This window comes from Triticum aestivum, chromosome 7A (assembly GCF_018294505.1).
Source record: "Triticum aestivum cultivar Chinese Spring chromosome 7A, IWGSC CS RefSeq v2.1, whole genome shotgun sequence".
In the NCBI taxonomy this organism is placed as follows: domain Eukaryota; kingdom Viridiplantae; phylum Streptophyta; class Magnoliopsida; order Poales; family Poaceae; genus Triticum; species Triticum aestivum.
This window is the reverse complement of record NC_057812.1, coordinates 684,224,123-684,250,364: the sequence shown is the minus strand read 5'-3', so window position 1 is coordinate 684,250,364 and position 26,242 is coordinate 684,224,123. Positions and strand designations below refer to the sequence as shown.

The 26,242-nt window shown below is 47.0% G+C and overlaps 1 protein-coding gene across 2 annotated transcripts; it reads left to right on the top strand.

Moving 5' to 3' along the window:
* The first annotated feature begins 21,633 nt into the window (after positions 1 to 21,633).
* On the top strand, positions 21,634 to 23,328 carry LOC123154746 (aspartyl protease family protein At5g10770). Of its 2 annotated transcripts, none has more exons than XM_044573393.1 (2): positions 21,634 to 21,816; positions 21,978 to 23,328. In XM_044573393.1, exons 1-2 carry the CDS (start codon positions 21,669 to 21,671, stop codon positions 23,207 to 23,209), a joined length of 1,380 nt encoding a protein of 459 aa, XP_044429328.1. In that variant the 5' UTR covers positions 21,634 to 21,668; the 3' UTR covers positions 23,210 to 23,328. The 2 variants fall into 2 exon arrangements, with proteins under 2 accessions (XP_044429328.1, XP_044429327.1); XM_044573392.1 differs by having other exon boundaries at positions 21,648 to 21,816; positions 21,975 to 23,328.
* Positions 23,329 to 26,242: the final 2,914 nt, after the last annotated feature.

The following is a 26,242-nucleotide window of genomic DNA, read 5'->3' as shown; positions in this document are numbered from 1 at the left end:
AACACGCTCTTATAAAGGAATCTTTCTTAGCACGCATCCTAGCGGTTCTTTCTTTGCACTCATCAATGGAAATTCTCATGGCTTTGAGAGACTCATTGATATCATGCTTACATGGAATAGATCTAAGTTTCAAAGAATCAACATCAAGAGAAATTCTATCAACGTTCCTAGCCAACTCATCAATCTTAAGCAATTTTTCTTCAATCAAAGCATTGAAATTCTTTTGCGAAGTAATAAATTCTTTAATATTAGATTCAAAATCAGAGGGCATCTTATTATAATTTCCATAAGAATTTTGTAGGAATTACCATAATTATTAGAGGAATTACTAGGATAAGGCCTAGGATTAAAATTTCCTCTATACGCGTTGTTACCAAAATTGTTCCTACCAACAAAATTCACATCCATAGATTCATTATTATTCTCAATCAAAGTAGACAAAGGCATATCATTAGGATCAGAAGAAACACTTTTATTAGCAAATAATTTCATAAGTTCATCCATCTTTCCACTCAAAACATTAATTTCTTCTATCGCGTGCACTTTCTTATTAGTAGATCTTTCAGTGTGCCATTGAGAATAATTAACCATAATATTATCTAGGAGTTTAGTAGCTTCTCCTAAAGTGATTTCCATAAAAGTGCCTCCCGCGGCCGAATCTAAAAGATTTCTAGAAGCAAAATTCAATCCGGCATAAATTTTTGTATAATCATCCACAAATTCAAACCATGAGTAGGGCAATTACATATCATTAATTTCATCCTCTCCCAAGCTTGTGCAACATGTTCATGATCAAGTTGCTTAAAATTCATAATATCGTTTCTAAGAGAGATGATCTTAGCGGGAGGAAAATACTTAGAGATAAAAGCATCTTTGCACTTATTCCAAGAATCAATACTATTTTTAGGCAAAGACGAAAACCAAGCTTTAGCATGATCTCTAAGCGAAAAAGGAAATAGCTTCAATTTAACAATATCATTGTCCACATCTTTCTTCTTTTGCATATCACACAAATCAACGAAGCTATTTAGATGGGTAGCGGCATCTTCACTAGGAAGGCCGGAAAACGGATCTTTCATGACAAGATTCAGCAAGGCAACATTAATTTCACAAGATTCAGCATCGGTAAGAGGACGATCGGAGTGCTAATAAAATCATTGTTGTTGGTATTGGTAAAGTCACACAATTTAGTGTTATCTTGAGCCATCGTGACAAGCAAGCAATCCAATACACAAGCAAACGAGGAACGGGCAAAAAGAGGCAAATAGAGAAAGAGAGGGAGGATAGAGAGAGAGGGGGGCGAATAAAACGGCAAGGGTGAAGTGGGGGAGAGGAAAACGAGAGGCAAATGGCAAATAATGTAATGCGGGAGTTAAGGGTTTGCGATGGGTACTTGGTATGTTGACTTTTGCGTAGACCTCCCCGGCAACGGCGCCAGAAATCCTTCTTGCTACCTCTTGAGCACTTGCATTGGTTTTCCCTTGAAGAGGAAAGGGTGGTGCAGCAAAGTAGCATAAGTATTTCCCTCAGTTTTTGAGAACCAAGGTATCAATCCAGTAGGAGGCTACGCGTGAGTGCCTCGCACCTACACAAAACAAATAAATCCTCGCAACCAACGCTTTAAGGGGTTGTCAATCCCTACACGGTCACTTACGAGAGTGAGATCTGATAGATATGATAAGATAATATTTTTGGTATTTTTATGATAAAGATGCAAAGTAAAATAAAAGCAATGAAAATAACTAACTATTGGAAGATTAATATGATAAAGATAGACCCGGGGGCCATAGGTTTCACTAGTGGCTTCTCTCAAGATCATAAGTATTTTACGGTGGGGGTGAACAAATTACTATTGAGCAATTGACAGAATTGAGCATAGTTATGAGAATATCTAGGTATGATCATGTATATAGGTATCACGTCCAAGACAAGTAGACCGACTCCTGCCTGCATCTACTACTATTACTCCACACATCGACCGCTATCCAGCATGCATCTAGAGTATTAAGTTCAAGAAACAGAGTAACGCTTTAAGCAAGATGACATGATGTAGAGGGATAAACTCATGCAATATGATGAAAATCCCATCTTGTTATCCTCGATGGCAACAATACAATACGTGCCTTGCTGCCCCTACTGTCACTGGGAAAGGACACCGCAAGATTGAACCCAAAGCTAAGCACTTCTCCCATTGCAAGAAAGATCAATCTAGTAGGCCAAACCAAACTGATAATTCGAAGAGACTTGCAAAGATAACCAATCATACATAAAAGAATTCAGAGAAGATTCAAATATTGTTCATAGATAAACTTGATCATAAACCCACAATTCATCGGTCTCAACAAACACACCGCAAAAGAAGATTACATCGAATAGATCTCCACAAGAGAGGGGGAGAACTTTGTATTGAGATCCAAAAAGAGAGAAGAAGCCATCTAGCTAATAACTATGGACCCGAAGGTCTGAGGTAAACTACTCACACTTCATCGGAAGGGCTATGGTGTTGATGTAGACGCCCTCCATGATCGATGCCCCCTCCGGCGGAGCTCCGGAACAGGCCCCAAGATGGGATCTCGTGGATACAGAAAGTTACGGCGGTGGAATTAGGGTTTTGGCTCCGTATCTGATCTTTGGGGGTACGTAGGTATATATAGGAGGAAGAAGTACGTCGGTGGAGCAACAGGGGGCCCACGAGGGTGGAGGGCGCGCCTGGGGGGGTAGGCGCGCCCCCTACCTCGTGGCCTCCCTGTTGGTTGCTTGACGTAGTGTCCAAGTCTCCTGGATCTTGTTCGTTCCAAAAATCACGTTCCCGAAGGTTTCATTCTGTTTGGACTTCGGTTGATATTCCTTTTCTTCGAAACCTTAAAATAGGCAAAAAACAACAATTCTAGGCTGGGCCTCCGGTTAGTAGGTTAGTCCCAAAAAATAATATAAAAGTGTATAATAAAGCCCAATAATGTCCAAAACAGTAGATAATATAGCAGGGAGCAATCAAAAAATATAGATACGTTGGAGACGTATCAATGACCAGTTGTTGCGCGGGAGAAGATAGCTGGCTCGCTCGTAGAAACAATTGCGCGGGCGATCCTGGCATTTCAGAAATCAGGGACGGCAACGGCAAGCCACGATGCAATAAAGACAAGCGTCGCAACAATAATGCAGGAACCCAAGACAAAATGGTTAACACCGGATTTAGTGGCTCCAAAACCGGTCAACGGAAGAAGCCATTTAAGGCAAATAGAGATGGCCCATCCAGTCTAGACAAGATACTGGATCAGCCCTGTCAGATCCATGGTAGCCCCGACAAACCCGCCAACCATACCAATAGAAATTGTTGGGTTTTCAAACAAGCCGGCAAGCTCAGTGCCGAACACAAAGGGAAGGGGCCGCCCAGTGACAGTGGAGAAGAGGAGGCTCGCCTACCGAGCATCGGGGGACAGAAGCAATTTCCCCCTGAAGTAAAAACAATAAACATGATATATGTGACACATACCTCTGAAAGGGAGCGCAAGCATGGACTACGAGACGACCACGCCATAAAGCCGGTTGCCCCAACATTCAACCCATGGGTGGCCTGCTGTCGATCACTTTTGATCACGGGGACCACCCAACCAGTATCCAGCAGGGAGGTTTGGCAGTCCCGGTCCTCGATCCAATTATATGCGGATTCCATCTCACGCGAGTCCTCATGGATGGCGACAGTAGCCTCAATTTACTCTATCAAGATACCGTCCGCAAAATGGGCATTGACCCTTTGAGGATCGGGCCCACCACAACTACCTTCAAGGGAGTGACACCCGACGCAGAAGCTCACGGCACATGCTCAATCTCACTGGAAGTCGTCTTCGGTTCACCGGAAAACATCCGACGTGAAGACTTGATCTTCGATATTGTCCCATTCCACATTGGCTACCACGCATTGCTCGGGCGGACCGCTTTTGCTCGTTTCAACGTGGTCCCAAACTACACCTATCCAAAGCTTAAGATGTCAGGTCCATGCGGCACCATAACGATCAACGGAAATGTGAAACGCTCCCTCCGCACCGAGGGGCACACTATGGCAGTCACAGCCGAAGTGCAAGGCGACCTCCTCAAGCCACATATCTCATCGGTCATTAAACCGCTGGCCTCTACTACATAGAACCAGTCAATTTTAGAGCTGGATTAGCAGCTCCGCCTCCGTCGTTCGCCTCTTATACATGCGGATTTTGCACCGCGCATACATAATTATGCACTCAAAATACCTTGGTCATCGGCGGAGGCACACTACGGACAGGCCTACAAAGCGGTTCATCCGGATTTTAGCCTTTTCTCCTTTTTTCTAACTATTTTCTTACCTTTTTTCCACAGGTGAATCAATACATGTCCGTCCTATGGACCTGAAAGGACTCCTTTATGAGCCCGACTTTCCTCCAAATAACCAGGGAAGCATTTTCGTGGAAACACAGGCAATGCAGACGTGCGACAGGAGGTCCAAAAGATTTTTTGTAGACCAAAAACTCTATTTGAAACCTGTACAGAGCCTTTTTTCCTCAGCCCTCGACCCCTGGCATGTAACATGGCCTGGGTGGTATCATAATCTGTAAAGATTATGTTCGACGTATCAATCAGACTTTAGTGAACATAATCCGTCTTCAGTATTTGCTTTCCCGCATACAAATGTACCTGGCTTCTTCAGTTGTTTCATGCAGACACCTCAGCACAAATCGCCAGGGGCTTGATACGGCAACATATGGGTTGCCGAAAAAGTCCGAATAGCTCTATAGCATACTTTGGCGTCACAAGTTTGGCATTATATGCATCAGCTCCGAATCATGTCTTTGGTCAATAGTTGGGTTGCCCGACTCCTGTGCTTGCTACCCTACATTCCGTCTTATCAGCTAGGGTAGTAAAGGGAGAACTACCGCGATTGTGTTTCTGGTTCACCTGGTCAAACATCTCAGTAGAGAAAGCCGAAAACTGACTGTCATGATGCGGCGAGAGCTGGTCAATCACTCGGTGACTTATCGGAATCTTTTGTGATTTCTTCCGTATTACACGAAGGACCGTTTTATCTGGTCACCTATGTAACGCACCCGTATTCGGATAACTGCGTACATACCAGGGGCTACATCATAGACCCACCGTAAAACTCCTATGGCTAAGTGAAGGTGTTAAAGCCCTATAGTCCGATTGCCTAGTTCGCCACAGTGACACCTCCGTTCCGGACCAAGACGTTGGGTTAAGAGTGCTCAGGTGCTATTCCGAACACCCCCGTATCATATGCGAGGGGGCCGAAGCTGACGAGTGGCAAACTTTCAGGTTATAAGAAATGGCCGCAAAGGAGGAAATAATAGCAAAGGTATATAACACAACTTTAACGTATCATAATATTGTTTTTACAATTTCGGTACATTTACTCAAATATAATATCCTTCAAGCACTGACCCTCTATCAAGCAGGCGCCCTCTAGGACGTATTCCAAATAATGCTCCATCATGCGATGGTCCTTGCCTCTAGGCGGACCCTTGGTTGCAACATCGGTGGCCTTCATCTTTGCCCAGTGCATCTTGACGTGGGCGAAGGCCATCCGAGCACCTTCTATGCATACTGACCGCTTGACGGCGTCAATACGCGGCACTACATCGACAAGCCGCTGTACCAAACCAAAATAGCTGCCTGGAACAGGTTCGGCTAGCCATAGCCGAACCACGACGTCCTTCATGGCAGCTCCAGACATCTTGTGTAGCTCGTCCCACTGGGCCATCTGATCGTCCAGCAGCGTCGGACGCCTTGCCATGTCGAATTGCAACCAGAAAAGCCTCTCCGCCGCATGCCTTCCTGTGCTTGGAAGAACTGCGCCACATCAGAAACACTCTTCGGCAGATCCAAGAGCGCTTCTGGAGAACTCCACATACTTTGGGTCGCCGAACTTAGTCTGTAAAAGAAAGGGCTTACCAACCGTTATCTCCCTTGCCTGTCGGATCTCCTCCCGAGCCACTCTAGATCCGGATCGCGATTCTTTTGCCTTTAGTAAGGCCTGGTCGAGTTTGGCTGCCTTAGCTTTGTTATCCTCCTCGAGAGATTTACACCTGCTAGTGACATCCTTCACCTCACGCTCCATGGTAGATATTCTCTCCTGGTACTAGCGCTGAGCGGCCTGTTCGGCCTTTAAATCCACAGCCGCCTTCTTGGCAGCCACATCGCTCACTCTGGCCTGCTCCTTGGCCCGGGCAAGTTTAGCCTAAAGGGTCTCAACTGTGGCAGCACCATCTATAGTTATGCATATCACAGTTTATGATTTTCAGCCTCGTGCTCATACTAGTATACATGCATAAACAAAGCTGCCCCAACACATACCTTGTGCCTCGTCGAGCTGCCTGTTAATGAGAGTGATGTCCTCATCCGCTAACTCAAGTTTTTGCTTTAGATCTACAACTTCTGTAGCTTGGGCCGTCTCCATGGATGCAACAACCTGTGTTCGCATTAATTATGTTACTTCCTGAGCATATCTTTTTGATCCTTTGATCGCCTCCCTGTGGAAGCCGACCAGAGCCTCAGGGGCTACTATCCATACACGAGCGCATTGTGCATGTAGAAATGGTTAAGCTATTACATTGCATACCTCGAAGCCTCTCAATAGGCCCATGAAAGCTTCATTCAATCCGCTTCTTGCGGACATAATCCTTTCAACTACCGTACCCATTAAGGTATGATGTTCCTCGGAGATAGACGCACTTTTTAATGTGTTCATCAGAGTATCCGGCACCTCCGGATTCTTGGAGGCTGTTGCGTGAGTATGCATTCCCTTCAAAGGGGTACATCGGCTAGACCCTTGAGTCGTCTTCGGCTATAGTCCGGATAGTTCGGGGCCTTCATTGCTGGCCTCCGTAGGGGCTGCGCCCCCTGGACCCTTCATGATCGAAGTACCACCCACGGGTGTGGTTTTCATTGTCCCCCATGCCGCTTGATGGTCAGGGGAGATTCTTCGAGATGACACCTCAAAGTCGTCCGCCCTAAAAGGTGAGGAAGCATGAGGAGGCGTCTCGCTTTCTATCATCCCCGAAGATACGTCCCCTGATGAGGAGGACTGTCGGGGTGGACTATGGGCCGAATTGCAAGCATATAGTTTAAATGTTATCTCTGCAACCCGAAAAGAATGGGACATGTCTAGAGCATCCTTGTTCACTTACAATTCGGCAAGGGGCATGTCCTTAGAGAGGTGCCTTGCGACGACATCGGCTTCGGAACCTGAACCATATGATAGGGATACCTTCCCTCTCTTGGGTGCTTCCACTTTCAAGTCTTCGGATGCAGTCCTTTTCCTCCCGTAAGGGGAAGGGATGTCACCTTCTCTTTCCCCTTCGTCTTTCGAAGAGGGAGCTTCAGTCTCTCTGAACATAGTGTCCGGAATACCTATAGAGTGGAGGCCACTTTCAGCCTCTTCGCTCTTCTTCTTGTCCTCTTGCGCTGGCACTTGATACGGCGCCGGGACCAGCATCCTCGTCAACACGGGATCGGCCGAGTCTTCGGGAAGTTGAGCTGAACCCCTAATTCGTTCCACCTTCTTTATCCAGCCCTGGTCAAAAATAGAGTTCTCAGTACATTGCTATGGGATACTCAAACAGTTGTGGTTAGAAATTGGGTGCTTACCGAGGTATCCGGATGGTTGCAGTCAAGGCCGATGTCCTCTAATGTGTCCAACCACTGCTTTCGAGTCTTGAAGAATAGTTTCCACATCCCTTCGTGCGTTGTGCCAAAGAATTGCTGAAGGGTCCGCGGTCTTTCCGGATTGAACTCCCACATGCGGAGAGGCCGTCGCTGGCATGGGAGGATCCGGCGGACTAGCATCACTTGGATCATGTTTATAAGGCCAACGTCCCTTTCAAGGACACTCCGGATACGACTTTGAAGCGTCTGTACTTCATCAGCTGATCCCCAGTCGAGCCCCTTATTTATCCATGATGCGAGCCGCGGTGGAGGGCCAGATCGGAACACAGGTGCGGCTACCCATTTGGTGTTGCGGGGTTCGGTGATATAGAACCACTCCTGTTGCCATGAGTCGGAGGTTTCCGTTAAGGTACCTTTTGGCCAGCTAGTGTAGGCGAGCTTTCACACCATGGCACCGCCGCACTCTGCTTGCTCCCCGTTAACCAACTTCGGCTTCACATTGAAAGTCTTGAGCCATAGGCTGAAATGCGGGGGGATGCGGAGAAAAGCTTCGCACACGACGACGAACGTCGAGATGTGGAGAAAAGAGTCTGGAGCTAGATCGTGAAAATCTAGCCCATAATAGAACATGAGGCCGCGAACAAAGGGGTGAAGAGCGAACCCTAGCCCATGGAGGAAGTGGGAGATGAATACAACCCTCTCTCCGGATCTTGGTGTGGGGATGACCTGCCCTTTAGTAGGGAGCCTGTGGGGGATTTTCGTAGTCAGGTACCTCGCCTTCCGAAGCTTCGCGATATCCTCCTCGACCAGGAGGCTGCCCACCTACCTTGGGAGATGGATCCGTACATAACTAGAGGGCCTGGTAACAATGGAAGAAATCATATCCTGGGCGCTGGAGCCTGGGGTTGGGAAGGTTGAGGAAGAGGTAGGCGTGGGGGGAGAAAGATAGATCTGTACCCCTTTATAAAGACGAAGAATATCGAACGCCTCCTCACGGGCCTTAAAGCTCGCCTATTCCCAAGAGATCGCCAACAACACGATTGGATTATCCACATCCATATTAATGAGGATCCCGCAATAAGGGGACACGATCCCTGCTTCGACAAGATGTGCCAATGAAAACCGCGTCTCAAAACATGGAGCGGGTGGTTAAAAAACGGTTCGAAATAATGACCGGGCGGAGACGTGGCGTCTCACTACAGAAAATGTCACTAGATGGGACTTGTTAAATATTATACTCTTGGCGGAGCTTGTTTTGCAGAGCCCGACACGTTCTCTGTGTTCGAGGACTACTTTGAAGTATTCGGAGGAGGAACCCGCCTTGCAATGCCGAAGACAATCTGCGCGCCGAACACATCGTCATTGAAGCTTGGTTCAGGGGCTACCGAGGGAGTCCAGGATTAAGGGGTCCTCGGGCGTCCGGCCTATGTGACGTGGGCCGGACTGATGGGCCATGAAGATACAAGATAGAAGACTTCCTCCCGTGTCCAAATGGGACTCTCCTTTGCGTGGAAGGAAAGTTTGACGTTCGGATATGAAGATTCCTTCCTGTGTAAACCGACTCTGTACAACCCTAGACCCTTCCAGTGCCTATATAAACCGGAGGGTTTAGTCCGTAGAGGCAATCACAATCATACAGGCTAGACATCTTGGGTTTAGCCATAACAATCTCGTGGTAGATCAACTCTTGTAATCCTCATATTCATCAAGATCAATCAAGCAGGAAGTAGGGTATTACCTCTGTCAAGAGGGCCCGAACCTGGGTAAACATTATGTCCCCGTCTCCTATTACTATCGACCTTAGACGCACAGTTTGGGACCCCCTACCCGAAATCCGCCGGTTTTGACACCGGCAACGACAAGGGCCTAGACAAGAGCTAACGACACTGCATGTGTCGGCACCCTTTGGCAATGGCTCAACAGAGGTTATAAATTTTCCTCGAGGAAATTGATAATGAGTGAGCCTTATCCATCTAGATATCTTACATTTTAGTCCTATGATTATAGTATATTATATATTTGTCCCTACATCTCACACCCACGCCATTAGGCTTGCCACACTTTCTAGTTTAGCCCTCAAATTCTATGATATTTGCGAACAAGTCCTAGTTTTTTACAAAAGGAAACAAAGAAGCCATCAAATTGATTTTACCGTCCTCATTCTAGTAAGTTTTGACAAGGATTTTACGGTGATCCAGCAGACAAGCTGGTATCAATGCTAAACAACGATATCGAGGGGACTTAGACCTCAAATAGTGTCATGACAAAAGGAGGAGAACACACAATATGGAGCTAACCTTGGGCGTCGATGCTCGATATAGTAAAGAACACCAATAGTGTGATGACAAGTGGACGGACGTGGCAACACATAACAGACCACATTATGTGTTGGGGAACGTAGCAGAATTTTAAAATTTTCTACGCATCACCAAGATCAATATATGGAGTCATCTAGCAACGAGGGAGAGAGGAGTGCATCTACATAGCCTTGTAGATCGCGCGCGGAAGCGTTCAAGAGAACGGGGTTGATGGAGTCGTACTCGACGTGATCCAAATCACCGATGACCTAGCGCCGAACGGACGACACCTCCGCATTCAACACACATACGGTTGGGAAGACGTCTCCTCCAACTTGATCCAGCAAGGGGGAAGGAGAGGTTGATGAAGATCCAGCAGCACGACGGCATGGTGGTGGAAGCAACAGTGATCTCGGCAGGGCTTCGCCAAGCTCAGGGAGAGGGAGGAGTGTCACGGGAGGGGGAGGGAGGCGCCAGGGGCTAGGGTGCAGCTGCCCTCCCTCCCCCCACTATATATAGGACCCCTAGGTGGGGCGCCGGCCCTAGGAGATTGAATCTCCAAGGGGGGGCAGCGGCCAAGGGGGGTGGAGTGCCCCCCAAGCCAAGTGGGGCGCCCCCACCCCTAGGGTTTCCAACCCTAGGCGCAGGGGGAGGCCCAAGGGGGGCGCACCAGCCCACTGGGGGCTGATTTCCCTCCCACTTTAGCCCATGGGGCCCTCCGGGATAGGTGGCCCCACCCGGTGGACCCCCGGGACCCTTTCGGTGGTCCCGGTACAATACCGATTACCCCCGAAACCTTCCCGATGGCCGGAGCTTGACTTCCTATATATAAATCTTCACCTCCAGACCATTATGGAACTCCTCGTGACGTCCGGGATCTCATCCGGGACTCCGAACAACTTTTGGGTTACCGTATACTAATATCTCAACAACCCTAGCATCACCGAACCTTAAGTGTGTAGACCCTACGGTTCGGGAGACACGCAGACATGACCGAGACGACTCTCCGGTCAATAACCAACAGCGGGATCTGGATACCCATGTTGGCTCCCACATGCTCCTCGATGATCTCATCGGATGAACCACGATGTCGAGGATTCAATCAATCCCGTATAAAATTCCCTTTGTCAATCGGTACGTTACTTGCCCGAGACTCGATCGTCGGTATCCCAATACCTCGTTCAATCTCGTTACCGGCAAGTCACTTTACTCGTACCGTAATGCATGATCCCGTGATCAACCACTTGGTCACATTGAGCTCATTATGATGATGCATTACCGAGTGGGCCCAGAGATACCTCTCCGTCATACGGAGTGACAAATCCCAGTCTCGATTCGTGCCAACCCAACAGACACTTTCGGAGATACCTGTAGTGTACCTTTATAGTCACCCAGTTACGTTGTGACGTTTGGCACACCCAAAGCACTCCTACGGTATCCGGGAGTTGCACAATCTCATGGTCTAAGGAAATGATACTTGACATTCGGAAAAGCTATAGCAAACGAACTACACGATCTTTGAGCTATGCTTAGGATTGGGTCTTGTCCATCACATCATTCTCCTAATGATGTGATCCCGTTATCAATGACATCCAATGTCCATAGTCAGGAAACCATGACTATCTTTTGATCAACGAGCTAGTCAACTAGAGGCTCACTAGGGACGTGTTGTGGTCTATGTATTCACACATGTATTACGATTTCCGGATAACACAATTATAGCATGAACAATAGACAATTATCATGAACAAAGAAATATAATAATAACCATTTTATTATTGCCTCTAGGGCATATTTCCAACAGTCTCCCACTTGCACTAGAGTCAATAGTCTAGTTACATTGTGATGAATCGAACACCCATGCAGTTCTGGTGTTGATCATGTTTTGCTCTAGGGAGAGGTTTAGTCAACGGATCTGCCACATTCAGGTCCGTATGTACTTTACAAATATCTATGTCTCCATTTTGAACACTTTCACGAATGGAGTTGAAGCGACGCTTGATATGCCTGGTCTTCCTGTGAAACCTGGGCTCCTTGGCAAGGGCAATAGCTCCAGTGTTGTCACAGAAGAGAGTCATCGGGCCCGACGCATTGGGTATGACTCCTAGGTCGGTAATGAACTCCTTCACCCAGATTGCCTCTTGTGCTGCCTCCGAGGCTGCCATGTACTCCGCTTCACATGTAGATCCCGCCACAACGCTTTGCTTGCAACTGCACCAGCTTACTGCCCCACCATTCAAAATATACACGTATCCGGTTTGTGACTTAGAGTCATCCAGATCTGTGTTGAAGCTAGCATCGACGTAACCCTTTACGACGAGCTCTTCGTCACCTCCATAAACGAGAAACATATCCTTAGTCCTCTTCAGGTACTTCAGGATATTCTTGACCGCTGTCCAGTGTTCCATGCCGGGATTACTTTGGTACCTTCCTACCAAACTTACGGCAAGGTTTACATCAGGTCTGGTACACAGCATAGCATACATGATAGACCCTATGGCCGAGGCATAGGGGACGACACTCATCTTTTCTCTATCTTCTGCCGTGGTCGGGCATTGAGCCGTGCTCAATCTCGTACCTTGCAATACAGGCAAGAACCCCTTCTTTGACTGATCCATTTTGAACTTCTTCAATATCTTGTCAAGGTACGTACTCTGTGAAAGACCAATGAGGCGTCTCGATCTATCTCTATAGATCTTGATGCCTAATATATAAGCAGCTTCTCCAAGATCCTTCATTGAAAAACACTTGTTCAAGTAGGCCTTTATGCTTTCCAAGAATTCTATATCATTTCCCATCAACAGTATGTCATCCACATACAATATGAGAAATGCTACAGAGCTCCCACTCACTTTCTTGTAAATGCAGGCTTCTCCATAAGTCTGCGTAAACCCAAACGCTTTGATCATCTCATCAAACGAATGTTCCAACTCCGAGATGCTTGCACCAGCCCATAAATCGAGCGTTGGAGCTTGCACACCTTGTCAGCATTCTTAGGATCGACAAAACCTTCCGGCTGCATCATATACAATTCTTCCTTAAGGAAACCATTAAGGAATGCCGTTTTGACGTCCATTTGCCATATCTCATAATCATAGAATGCGGCAATTGCTAACATGATTCGGACGGACTTCAGCTTCGCTACGGGTGAGAAAGTCTCATCGTAGTCAACCCCTTGAACTTGTCGATAACCCTTAGCGACAAGCCGAGCTTTATAGATGGTTACATTACCATCCGCGTCTGTCTTCTTCTTAAAGATCCATTTATTTTCTATGGCTCGCCGATCATCGGGCAAGTCAGTCAAAGTCCATACTTCGTTTTCATACATGGATCCTATCTCGGATTTCATGGCTTCCAGCCATTTGTCGGAATCTGGGCCCGCCATCGCTTCTTCATAGTTCGAAGGTTCACCGTTGTCTAACAACATGATTTCCAAGACAGGGTTGCCGTACCACTCTGGTGCGGAACGTGTCCTTGTGGACCTACGAAGTTCAGTAGCAACTTGATCTGAAGTTTCATGATCATCATCATTAACTTCCTCTCTAGTCGGTGCAGGCACCTCAGGAACATTTTCTTGAGCTGCGCCACTTACCGGTTCAAGAGGTAATACTTCATCGAGTTCTACTTTCCTCCCACTTATTTCTTTCGAGAGAAACTCTTTCTCTAGAAAGGATCCATTCTTGGCAACAAAGATCTTGCCTTCGGATCTGAGGTAGAAGGTATACCCAATAGTTTCTTTAGGGTATCCTATGAAGACGCATTTTTCCGACTTGGGTTCGAGCTTTTCAGGTTGAAGTTTCTTGACATAAGCATCGCATCCCCAAACTTTTAGAAACGACAGCTTAGGTTTCTTCCCAAACCATAATTCATACGGTGTCGTCTCAACGGATTTCGACGGAGCCCTATTTAAAGTGAATGCGGCAGTCTCTAAAGCATAGCCCCAAAATGACAGCGGTAAATCGGTAAGAGACATCATAGATCGCACCATATCCAATAGAGTGCGATTACGACGTTCGGACACACCATTACGCTGAGGTGTTCCAGGCGGCGTGAGTTGTGAAACTATTCCACATTTCCTTAAGTGTGTGCCAAATTCGTGACTCAAGTATTCTCCCCCACGATCTGATCGCAAGAACTTGATTTTCTGTCACGTTGATTCTCAACCTCACTCTGAAATTCCTTGAACTTTTCAAAGGTCTCAGACTTGTGTTTCATTAAGTAGACATACCCATATCTACTCAAGTCATCAGTGAGGGTGAGAACATAACGATAGCCACCGCGAGCCTCAACACTCATTGGACCGCACACATCAGTATGTATGATTTCCAATAAGTTGGTTGCTCGCTCCATTGTTCCTGAGAACGGAGTCTTGGTCATTTTACCCATGAGGCATGGTTCGCACGTGTCAAATGATTCGTAATCAAGAGACTCCAAAAGTCCATCTGCATGGAGCTTCTTCATGCGTTTGACACCTATGTGACCAAGGCGGCAGTGCCACAAGTATGTGGGACTATCATTATCAACCTTACATCTTTTGGTATTCACACTATGAATATGTGTAACATTACGCTCGAGATTCATTAAGAATAAACCATTCACCAGCGGAGCATGACCATAAAACATATCTCTCATATAAATAGAACAACCATTATTCTCGGATTTAAATGAGTAGCCATCTCGAATTAAACGAGATCCTGATACAATGTTCATGCTCAAAGCTGGCACTAAATAACAATTATTGAGGTTTAAAACTAATCCCGTAGGTAAATGTAGAGGCAGCGTGCCGACGGCGATCACATCGACCTTGGAACCATTCCCGACGCGCATCGTCACCTCGTCCTTCGCCAGTCTCCGCTTATTCCGCAGCTCCTGCTTTGAGTTACAAATGTGAGCAACCGCACCGGTATCAAATACCCAGGAGCTACTACGAGTACTGGTAAGGTACACATCAATTACATGTATATCACATATACCTTTAGTGTTGCCGGCCTTCTTGTCCGCTAAGTATTTGGGGCAGTTCCGCTTCCAGTGACCACTTCCCTTGCAATAAAAACACTCAGTCTCAGGCTTGGGTCCATTCTTTGACTTCTTCCCGGCAGCTTGCTTACCGGGCGCGGCAACTCCCTTGCCGTCCTTCTTGAAGTTCTTTTTACCCTTGCCTTTCTTGAACTTAGTGGTTTTATTCACCATCAACACTTGATGTTCCTTTTTGATTTCCACCTCCGCTGATTTCAGCATTGAATATACCTCAGGAATGGTCTTTTCCATCCCCTGCATATTGAAGTTCATCACAAAGCTCTTGTAGCTCGGTGGAAGCGACTGAAGGATTCTGTCAATGACCGCGTCATCCGGGAGATTAACTCCCAGCTGAGTCAAGCGGTTATGCAACCCAGACATTTTGAGTATGTGCTCACTGACAGAACTATTTTCCTCCATCTTACAACTGAAGAACTTGTCGGAGACTTCATATCTCTCGACCCGGGCATGAGCTTGGAAAACCATTTTCAGCTCTTCGAACATCTCATATGCTCCGTGTCTCTCAAAACGCTTTTGGAGCCCCGGTTCTAAGCTGTAAAGCATGCCGCACTGAACGAGGGAGTAATCATCAGCACGTGACTGCCAAGCGTTCATAACGTCTTGGTTCTCTGGGATGGGTGCGTCACCTAGCGGTGCTTCTAGGACATAATCTTTCTTGGCAGCTATGAGGATGATCCTCAGGTTCCGGACCCAGTCCGTATAGTTGCTGCCATCATCTTTCAGCTTGGTTTTCTCTAGGAACGCGTTGAAGTTGAGGGCAACATTAGCGTGGGCCATTTGATCTACAAGACATAGTGTAAAGATTTTAGACTAAGTTCATGATAATTAAGTTCATCTAATCAAATTATTCAATGAACTCCCACTCAGATAGACATCCCTCTAGTCATCTAAGTGAAACATGATCCGAGTCAACTAGGCCGTGTCCGATCATCACGTGAGACGGACTAGTCAACATCGGTGAACATCTTCATGTTGATCGTATCTTCTATACGACTCATGCTCGACCTTTCGGTCTTCCGTGTTCCGAGGCCATGTCTGTACATGCTAGGCTCGTCAAGTCAACCTAAGTGTATTGCGTGTGTAAATCTGGCTTACACCCGTTGTATTCGAACGTTAGAATCTATCACACCCGATCATCACGTGGTGCTTCGAAACAACGAACCTTCGCAACGGTGCACAGTTAGGGGGAACACTTTCTTGAAATTATTACGAGGGATCATCTTATTTAAGCTACCGTCGTTCTAAGCAAATAAGATGCAAAACATGATAAACATCACATGCAATCAAATAGTGACATGATATGGCCAATATCATTTGCTCCTTTTGATCTCCATCTTCGGGGCTTCATGATCATCGTTGTCACCGGCATGACACCATGATCTCCATCATCATGATCTCCATCATCGTGTCTTCTTGAAGTTGTCTCGTCATCTATTACTTCTACTACTATGGCTAACGCTTTAGCAATAAAGTAAAGTAATTACATGACGTTTATGTTGACACGCAGGTCATAAATAAATTAAGACAACTCCTATGGCTCCTGCCGGTTGTCATACTCATCGACATGCAAGTCGTGATTCCTATTACAAGAACATGATCAATCTCATACATCACATATATCATTCATCACATCCTTTTGGCCATATCACATCACACGGCACATGCTGCAAAAACAAGTTAGACGTCCTCTAATTGTTGTTGCAAGTTTTTACGTGGCTGCTATAGGTTTCTAGCAAGAACGTTTCTTACCTACGCCAAAACCACAACGTGATATGCCAATTTCTATTTACCCTTCATAAGGACCCTTTTCATCGAATCCGATCCGACTAAAGTGGGAGAGACAGACACCCGCTAGCCACCTTATGCAACTAGTGCATGTCAATCGGTGGAACCAGTCTCACGTAAGCGTACGTGTAAGGTCGGTCCGGGCCGCTTCATCCCACGATGCCGCCGAATCAAGATAAGACTAGTAACGGCAAGCAAATTGACAATATCCACGCCCACAACTGCTTTGTGTTCTACTCGTGCATAGAAACTACGCATAGACCTAGCTCATGATGCCACTGTTGGGGAACGTAGCAGAATTTTAAAATTTTCTACGCATCACCAAGATCAATCTATGGAGTCATCTAGCAACGAGGGAGAGAGGAGTGCATCTACATACCCTTGTAGATCGCGCGCGGAAGCGTTCAAGAGAACGGGGTTGATGGAGTCGTACTCGTCGTGATCCAAATCACCGATGACCTAGCGCCGAACGGACGGCACCTCCGCGTTCAACACACGTACGGTTGGGAAGACGTCTCCTCCAACTTGATCCAGCAAGGGGGAAGGAGAGGTTGATGAAGATCCAGCAGCACGACGGCGTGGTGGTGGAAGCAACGGTGATCTCGGCAGGGCTTCGCCAAGCTCAGGGAGAGGGAGGAGTGTCACGGGAGGGAGAGGGAGGCGCCAGGGGCTAGGGTGCGGCTGCCCTCCCTCCCCCCACTATATATAGGACCCCTAGGGGGGCGCCGGCCCTAGGAGATTGAATCTCCAAGGGGGGCGGCGGCCAAGGGGGGTGGAGTGCCCCCCAAGCCAAGTGGGGCGCCCCCACCCCTAGGGTTTCCAACCCTAGGCGCAGGGGGAGGCCCAAGGGGGGCGCACCAGCCCACTAGGGGCTGGTTCCCCTCCCACTTCAGCCCATGGGGCCCTCCGGGATAGGTGGCCCCACCCGGTGGACCCCCGGGACCCTTCCGGTGGTCCCGGTACAATACCGATTACCCCCGAAACTTTCCCGATGGCCGAAACTTGACTTCCTATATATAAATCTTCACCTCCGGACCATTCCGGAACTCCTCGTGACGTCCGGGATCTCATCCGGGACTCCGAACAACTTTCGGGTTACCGTATACTAATATCTCAACAACCCTAGCGTCACCGAACCTTAAGTGTGTAGACCCTACGGGTTCGGGAGACACGCAGACATGACCGAGACGACTCTCCGGTCAATAACCAACAGCGGGATCTGGATACCCATGTTGGCTCCCACATGCTCCTCGATGATCTCATCGGATGAACCACGATGTCGAGGATTCAATCAATCCCGTATACAATTCCCTTTGTCAATCGGTACGTTACTTGCCCGAGACTCGATCGTCGGTATCCCAATACCTCGTTCAATCTCGTTACCGGCAAGTCACTTTACTCGTACCGTAATGCATGATCCCGTGATCAACCACTTGGTCACATTGAGCTCATTATGATGATGCATTACCGAGTGGGCCCAGAGATACCTCTCCGTCATACGGAGTGACAAATCCCAGTCTCGATTCGTGCCAACCCAACAGACACTTTCGGAGATACCTGTAGTGTACCTTTATAGTCACCCAGTTACGTTGTGACGTTTGGCACACCCAAAGCACTCCTACGGTATCCGGGAGTTGCACAATCTCATGGTCTAAGGAAATGATACTTGACATTCGGAAAAGCTATAGCAAACGAACTACACGATCTTTGAGCTATGCTTAGGATTGGGTCTTGTCCATCACATCATTCTCCTAATGATGTGATCCTTTTATCAATGACATCCAATGTCCATAGTCAGGAAACCATGACTATCTTTTGATCAACGAGCTAGTCAACTAGAGGCTCACTAGGGACGTGTTGTGGTCTATGTATTCACACATGTATTACGATTTCCTGATAACACAATTATAGCATTAATAATAGACAATTATCATGAACAAAGAAATATAATAATAACCATTTTATTATTGCCTCTAGGGCATATTTCCAACATTATGCAGAGTGGAAGAATAGGGTGACAAAATGTTAGCGTCAACTTGTCCGGAAATCAAAAATGCCAATTTACGAGAAACTGTCTTACATGAAATGGTTATTAAAGAAGACACACAAAGGCAAAACAAACAAACCAAAGAGGTGTCGAAATGCATAGAGGCACGCAGGCATGCAACCACTGATTTGCATCGAAATTCATCAAGTAGTTTGGTAATTTGCTTGTGTTTTAGCCTTTAATCAACACATACGAGGCCCATGCGTGCAAATTTTGGCAGAGTTTTTTTTTTGAGGAATTGGTGACAGTGGGAGAGGCTCCCACTGACTTTGTATTACTCACAACAGAATAGTTACATTTGTGTTACAAAGGGGTTTTAGGCCCCCCCGGCCATGATTGATACAAAGCTAGCTGCCCAAACTAACAATGAAATCAGAGAGGAAAGGATGAACCTTCTCCGGACAGTTGTGGGTCACCAAACCCAGCAAATGTTTAAATCTAGCTAACCATGCCCCAAACGAATGCGGGATCCTCCTGAAATGTTGGTTGTTCCTTTCCATCCACAGGCTCCAAGCAGCAAGCAAGAAGATGTCCATGAAAAGCGGCCGACGCCAGTCTTCTCTACCACGATGCAAAATGGCAAGCCTGTTGGTCCCCCCTGGCCACATCAGACCAATCCTACTCCAGCATTGTTGGGCAAAAGGGCACGTGAAGAAGAGATGTTCCACGGTTTCCTCGGGTGGGTTTTGGCAGAGCATGCAAGTATAGTCGCCCCCATCCACATTATAGTGCCGTCGCTTCAGCATATTCCTGGTGTTCAACCGATCTACCATAAGCAGCCACCCAAACATCTTGAACTTGATCGGGCATTTGGCTTTCCATAGCCATCCAAAGGCCTCATCAGCCATAACCTGTCTGAAGCAGTGGATATAGTATTTCTTAGACGAGTATCGTCCCAGGTCACAGACCCAAGTATCAACCGATCCACTGTCCAGACCGACGTGTGCGGACCTTTGCTGTATCTCTCTGATCTCTTCCCTGGCCTGGATCGAAAGAGGCAGACTGAAGATCGAGGCAGGATCAGTGGATTTGAGGATCTTGGCAACAGAATCATCCTCATTTAGGGCATATGAGAATGCCCGCGGATGCGTATCCATTAATGTGGAGGCTGGGTCTCCCAACCAGACATCCTTCCAGAAAAGTGAGGTACGACCATCTCCGGGGACTACCCTGGTGATCCCACGGAAGATTCCACTGAGCTGCATTACATCTTTCCACCAGAAGGAACCCACTGGCTCGGCGGTGTGCGGCACCTTGTTTGGGTAGTGCGTTTCCCGGATCAGCTGAACCCAGGGTACATCTTCACGATTGTAGAATTTGAACAGGTATTTAAGGAGAAGCGCGGTATTTTGTATTCTGATATTAATAACACCAAGGCCACCACACCGTTTCGGTCGACAGACAAGCTCCCATGCAGCAAGGGAGTTGGATTTGATCCCATCATCAGAATTTTTTGCCCATAGACAATAGCGGCGGAGTTTGTCCAGATGTTCAACTATTTTTGGGTGTAGCTTGATCGTACACATTGCATATATCAACATGGAGGTGACCACCGAATTGACCAACGTTAGTTTGGCCCCTGACGACATCAGTGTTAGGGCAGTGGAGAAATTTTGGCAGAGTTGCTTGCTCCACCCACCACACCTCCCATACTTTACTATTTCATTTGCAAACTTGAATCTAATATCTTTTGAACCGAAATCCTAAATCAAGTTTTGTTTTGCATATTCGTGTTCCTTACAACGAGTACCTTCAACCAGACTAATTTTGATAACTTTTGAAGTTTTACCAATTTTTAGATATTATAACTTGATAGTCGTGATATTAAGTTTTACTAAGTTTCATTTGCTTTTAGGGTTTAGGGTTTAGGGCATAGGGCTTAGAGCTTTGGGTTGGGGGAGATCTTAGGGTTTAAGTTTTAGTTTTTGAAACATAGTAAATGTATCATCTTTCCTATCAATTTTTAGTAGTTGAAACTTGGTGAAGCTTTTAAAACTTGTGAAAACGTACTAAAATGGTCTTTTTTCAAAGCCCTCGTCACACGCAGGATGAATATGCAAGCAAAATATAAATTGCACTTTCCGTTCACAAGATATAATAGTCAAATGAAAAATCATGAGAGGTGGGGTGGATGGGCATGCACTCTCCGCCACAAGTTGTACCACTTCAAAATTTACCAAAGGCTGCAAGTAATTAAGCTCCATCACAAAACCAATATTTGAGGCCTCCTTTAGTTCATAGGATAGGTATATCATAGGAATAAGAAAATCATAAGAAGTGAGATAACATGTATCTCAATTCCTACAGAGAAAAAAAAAGTCATTTGATGCATGAAATAGGATTTTTTTTTCATTAAGTTCAGGCTAATGTTTTTCTCCTTTGAAATGTGAAAAATTGGTTTCTATCCTACATAGATATAGGAATTCGTTCCAACAAACCAAAAGGCTATAAATGATTTTTGTTCCGTTGAAAATCCTTCCCTGTAGAATTCCTACAAAATTTCTAAGAGCGAAAGAAAGCCTGGATTTTGACACAATCATGCAGTATAGACCGTCGAGGAGTACCTTCACGGTCGACGTCGTTCCTCGAGATGTACTGTTTATTACTTGCATGGGTATTTATATCTAGTAAAGTATGTACATATGCCAGACAATAGAATTCCTGATAATTTTGTCAACAAAAAATGACGTTACCTAATCCTTCCACCCGTGCAATTGACGAAATCAAAACTGGCGGCAACTTCTCGTTAATTAGGAGAAGATCGCAAGGCACGAGCCTCCTCTATATAAGGAGGGCTCGCATTCTGAAGCTGCAGTTGAGCCTGAGAAGCAAAGAAACAGCATCTATACGCCATGGCATCGGTTTCGAAGCTTGTGCTTCTCCTGCTGTGCGCCTACCACACTCTCGTTGCTCACGCAGGAGATGATCTTGGCAGTTACTACAAGGTTCTGCCCGCTGGCTCTCTGGAATCTGCCACCGTCAACTGCACCGATCACAAAGGTGCAGTACTGTCCATGCACTTGACATTCCAATGGATTAAGTACAACGAATACTATACGTATCATTTCAGAAAAAAGAACGAATACTAATATACTATACGTATAGTACTATCTTGTGCACATTTCTAATCGTTTCCATGCCGATCTGGACTGTTTCAGCAGTGAGTCCAGCATCCGGCGGCGTCGTCATGGTGCCGTTGCACCACCGGCACGGCCCATGCTCCCCTGTCCCCTCCACGAAGGCGCCGACCTTGGAGGAGATGCTCCGGCGTGACCGGATCCGAGCTGACTACATCAGGCGGAGGTTCTCTGGCGTCAAGGGTGGCGGCCTCGAGCAAACGGACGTAACCGTGCCTACCACGCTGGGCCTCTCCCTGGGCACGTTGCAGTACGTGATCACCGTCGGCATCGGCTCGCCGGCCGTGAACCAGACCATGTTCATCGACACAGGCAGCGACGTGTCATGGGTGCAGTGCAAGCCGTGCTTGCGGTGCCACTCGCAGGCGGACTCGCTCTTCGACCCCAGATCGTCGAGCACCTACTCCCCGTTCACCTGCAGCTCCGCCGCCTGCGCGCAGCTCCGCCAGGACGGCCAAGGAAACGGCTGCTCCAGCTCCCAGTGCCAGTACATTGTCAACTACGGCGATGGTTCAAGAACCACCGGGACCTACAGCTCTGACACGCTCTCGCTGGGCTCCAACGCCGTCAGCAACTTCCAGTTCGGGTGCAGCCAGTCTGAGTCGGGCCTCCTTCTCAACGACCAGACCGCTGGGCTCATCGGGCTTGGCGGCGGCGCTCAGTCGCTGGCCACCCAGACCGCGGGGACCTTCGGCAAGGCCTTCTCGTACTGCCTCCCGCCGACTCCGGGCTCGTCCGGCTTCCTCACTCTGGGTGCAGCAACCTCGGGTTTCGTCGTCAAGACACCGTTGCTGAGGAGCAGGCAGGTCCCGGCGTACTACATCGTGTCTCTTCAGGCCATCAGGGTGGGAGGCAGGCAGCTCAACATACCCACCACGGTCTTTTCCGCCGGGTCGCTCATGGACTCCGGCACAATCATCACGCGCCTGCCGCGGACCGCGTACTCGGCGCTGTCGTCGGCGTTCAAGGCCGGCATGAAGCAGTACCCGCCGGCGCAGCCCATGGGCATCTTGGACACGTGCTTCGACTTCAGTGGCCAGTCCAGCATCAGAATACCGAGCGTTGCACTGGTGTTCTCCGGGGGCGCCATCGTCAACCTCGCCCCCGAGGGGATCATTCTGGAGAGCTGCCTCGCCTTCGCGGCCAACCGCGATGACAGCTCCCTCGGCATTATCGGCAACGTGCAGCAGCGGACGTTCGAGGTGCTCTACGACGTTGGTGGCGGCGCCCTGGGGTTCAACGCAGGCGCATGCTGATCGCATATATATAACAATAAATAAATAAATAAAGAGAAGGTATTAGCATAACACGTATATCACAATAAATAAGGTACTTGTATGAGTTTATATAAAAGATTAAATGAAGCCATGTTGAATCATTGAAGATGTTAGTTCCATATTTTTGCGAGTTCTATTCATGAAAAGTTAGAACCCTTCCAATGCTCCACCGTGCTAAGGCTGCCATGTAAGCAAAAAATCTAATGTGGTAAGGTAATTAAGAAGAGAGAGAGATGAGTGTACTGACTTCAGGAAGAAACAATGTCAAGCGCGAGAACCTAGACAAAACACTTAAATGAAAGAATCCCACCAATTCATGAAGAAATTTAATTACAAAATCATTAAATGAAGGATGCCTGACACCAACAAGTTAAGCACTTATACACTGGTGCTTACATGAGTTGCTAAAGTTTTTAATGTGCTTAGCACCTCCAGTAAGCATCAATACATTGGAAGTGGCCTTAGGCAATGTTACTCGTTTCCTGAGAACTGAGTAAACTCCTAATATAAAGAAACCCGGCAAACGAGATTGATTGCCCAATGTTGTGAAAAAACAACTCAATGATAAAATGGAACTCAGTAAAATATATCATTTGCCAAGTCTTGGGCGAATCAAACTCAACGAACACCCAACGATGGGATCGATGGCGCTCATTATGGGGTGCGCGCGGCAGCCACCTTAAGAGCATGGTTAATAATACATCCAACTGTCGGCTATAAGAAATTGTCATGACATCTACAACCAACCTCTTAATCGGCATGTACAATACTCCCTCCGTCTAGGTGTATAAGTTATCTTACGAAAACCTAATAATCCCAAAACACTTAGGCGCGGTGCATTAACTTCCACCTTGTTTCTTGTTTCTGGATATATCAACCAATAAGACTAGCCACAGTGGGAGTAACTTCAGCAGTAACATCGAGTGCAACTCATCAAATTTGCTTATGTGGCAACGAGTTAATGAGGAGAGAGGTAGTTTGAGTAACTTAGCTAGTTATTGTAATATCACATATCCCAATACAATATGAGTCTATAATCTAATAAATGAATCTTTGCATGACACCACACTTATGTTACTACCCACCATAAAGGTACGTAGTAACATAGTCTAGAGATATATGTATGTTAGTACCGTATGTTACTCTCCATTGTGGCTAATCTAAGAGATGTGGGGTGTGCATGCTTTTAATGACTCGAGACTACCAAACACAATATGCAGTGGTTAGTACAGTGCATGCAATGCTATTAATTAGCAAATAAACATTAAGTTCTCTCATTTTCCCCTCCTACTTGATCACGGTGCATAACCTAAGATGACTTATTCACCTAGAAAGAAGGAGTAGTAAGTTTTAAATATGTACTAGTTTATCAATAGTTATCTCATCTCACATCCTCACAAAGCATCCGGGTCTCATGTTGCAGCTGGCTACTAACCAAGAGCCTCCTTCTCTTCTCTCTCCTCTTCTCCCTCCTCTTCTTCCTCCTCCAACTAAACAAAGATATATTATTTTATTCCTTATAGCTTGCGTATGTCACCCTATTGTCACGTTGTCCACAAGTCCTGTGCAGCCAATTTTTTTGCAACAACTGTATTGTTTCAGAAGGTTTCTGCGATAGAGATCTTGTTTCAGAAATAAAAAGAAAACAATTCAGTGATGAAGTTTTTTTCAGCAACAAGGTCTTGTTTTAGAAAGTTTCTACAACACATGTTTTGTTTCAGAATTTTTTTTGGCAGCTGTCAGTGTCAAAACCGGTGGATCTCGGGTAGGGGGTCCCGAACTGTGCGTCTAGGCCGGATGGTAACAGGAGGCAAGGGACACGAAGTTTTACCCAGGTTCGGACCCTCTCGATGGAGGTAAAACCCTACGTCCTACTTGATTAATATTGATGATATGGATAGTACAAGAGTAGATCTACCACGAGATCAGAGAGGCTAAACCCTAGAAGCTAGCCTATGGTATGATTGTTGTTCTGTATGTTGTCCTACGGACTAAAACCCTCCGGTTTATATAGACACCGAAGAGGGTTAGGGTTACACAAAATCGGTTACAATGGTAGGAGATCTACATATCCGTATCGCCAAGCTTGGCTTCCACGCCAAGGAAAGTCCCTTCCGGACACGGGACGAAGTCTTCAATCTTGTATCTTCATAGTCCACGACTCCGGCTGAAGGTATAGTCCGGCTATCCGAACACCCCCTAATCCAGGACTCCCTCAGTAGCCCCCGAACCAGGCTTCAATGACGATGAGTCCGGCGCGCAGATTGTCTTCAGCATTGCAAGGCAGGTTCTCCTCCAAATTCCGTGTATCTGTTGAATAAAGTCCGGTTTCTTATAGATGTTGCGCTCCTTGGCTTCTACGCCCAATAATGGCCGTTTCCCATGTGTCAAACGAATATGAAAAATCTGAGTGTTTTTACATTCACACCCCTAGCCGCGTAAATGAGCTGCCCTATTTAAGGGGACGAGGATTTAGATCCAAACCACATCTTCCCCCCTTCGCGAGTGTTCATCAGAGCGCATCCGACAAAGGTCCATTCCACCATGGCCAGCCATCGCAACTCCTCCTTTCGCCCTTCCAGCCCTCAGCCTGGATATTGGGAGAGATGCTCCATCCCGCATAGCGAGCTAGTGACGCTCCAGACCAAGGGATTTCTCCCCTGGCCTATATGATCCCGGTTCGAGCCGGTCTTGCCATCTATAACGGCGGAAAGCAAGCGGAGAGAGCCCCCAATCCCTCCAAAGGAGAGCGGGTATGCCTTGTCCCTTATTTAATAAGGGGGCTCGGGTTTCCAATCCATCCATTTCTCCGGGGGCTGCTGGAGTTCTACGGCCTCCAGCTACACAATCTCACGCCTGCCTCCGTATTGCATATCGCGGGCTTCGTAGCCCTCTGCGAGCTGTTTTTGGGTGTCGAGGCTCATTTCGGGCTATGGAAAAGGTTATTCTGCCTTGTGCCCCGCTCTAAGGAGGGGTCAATGATCAAGTGGGCGGAGCCGAAGTGTGGCGCAT

What these genes read in the sequence shown, in the direction of transcription:
- LOC123154746 (XM_044573392.1), top strand. Translation starts at nt 21,669, where the DNA reads ATGGCATCGGTTTCGAAGCTTGTGCTTCTCCTGCTGTGCGCCTACCAC. An exon ending in CAACTGCACCGATCACAAAG is followed by an intron (nt 21,817 to 21,974) that starts GTGCAGTACTGT and finishes GGACTGTTTCAG; the next exon opens with CAGTGAGTCCAGCATCCGGC.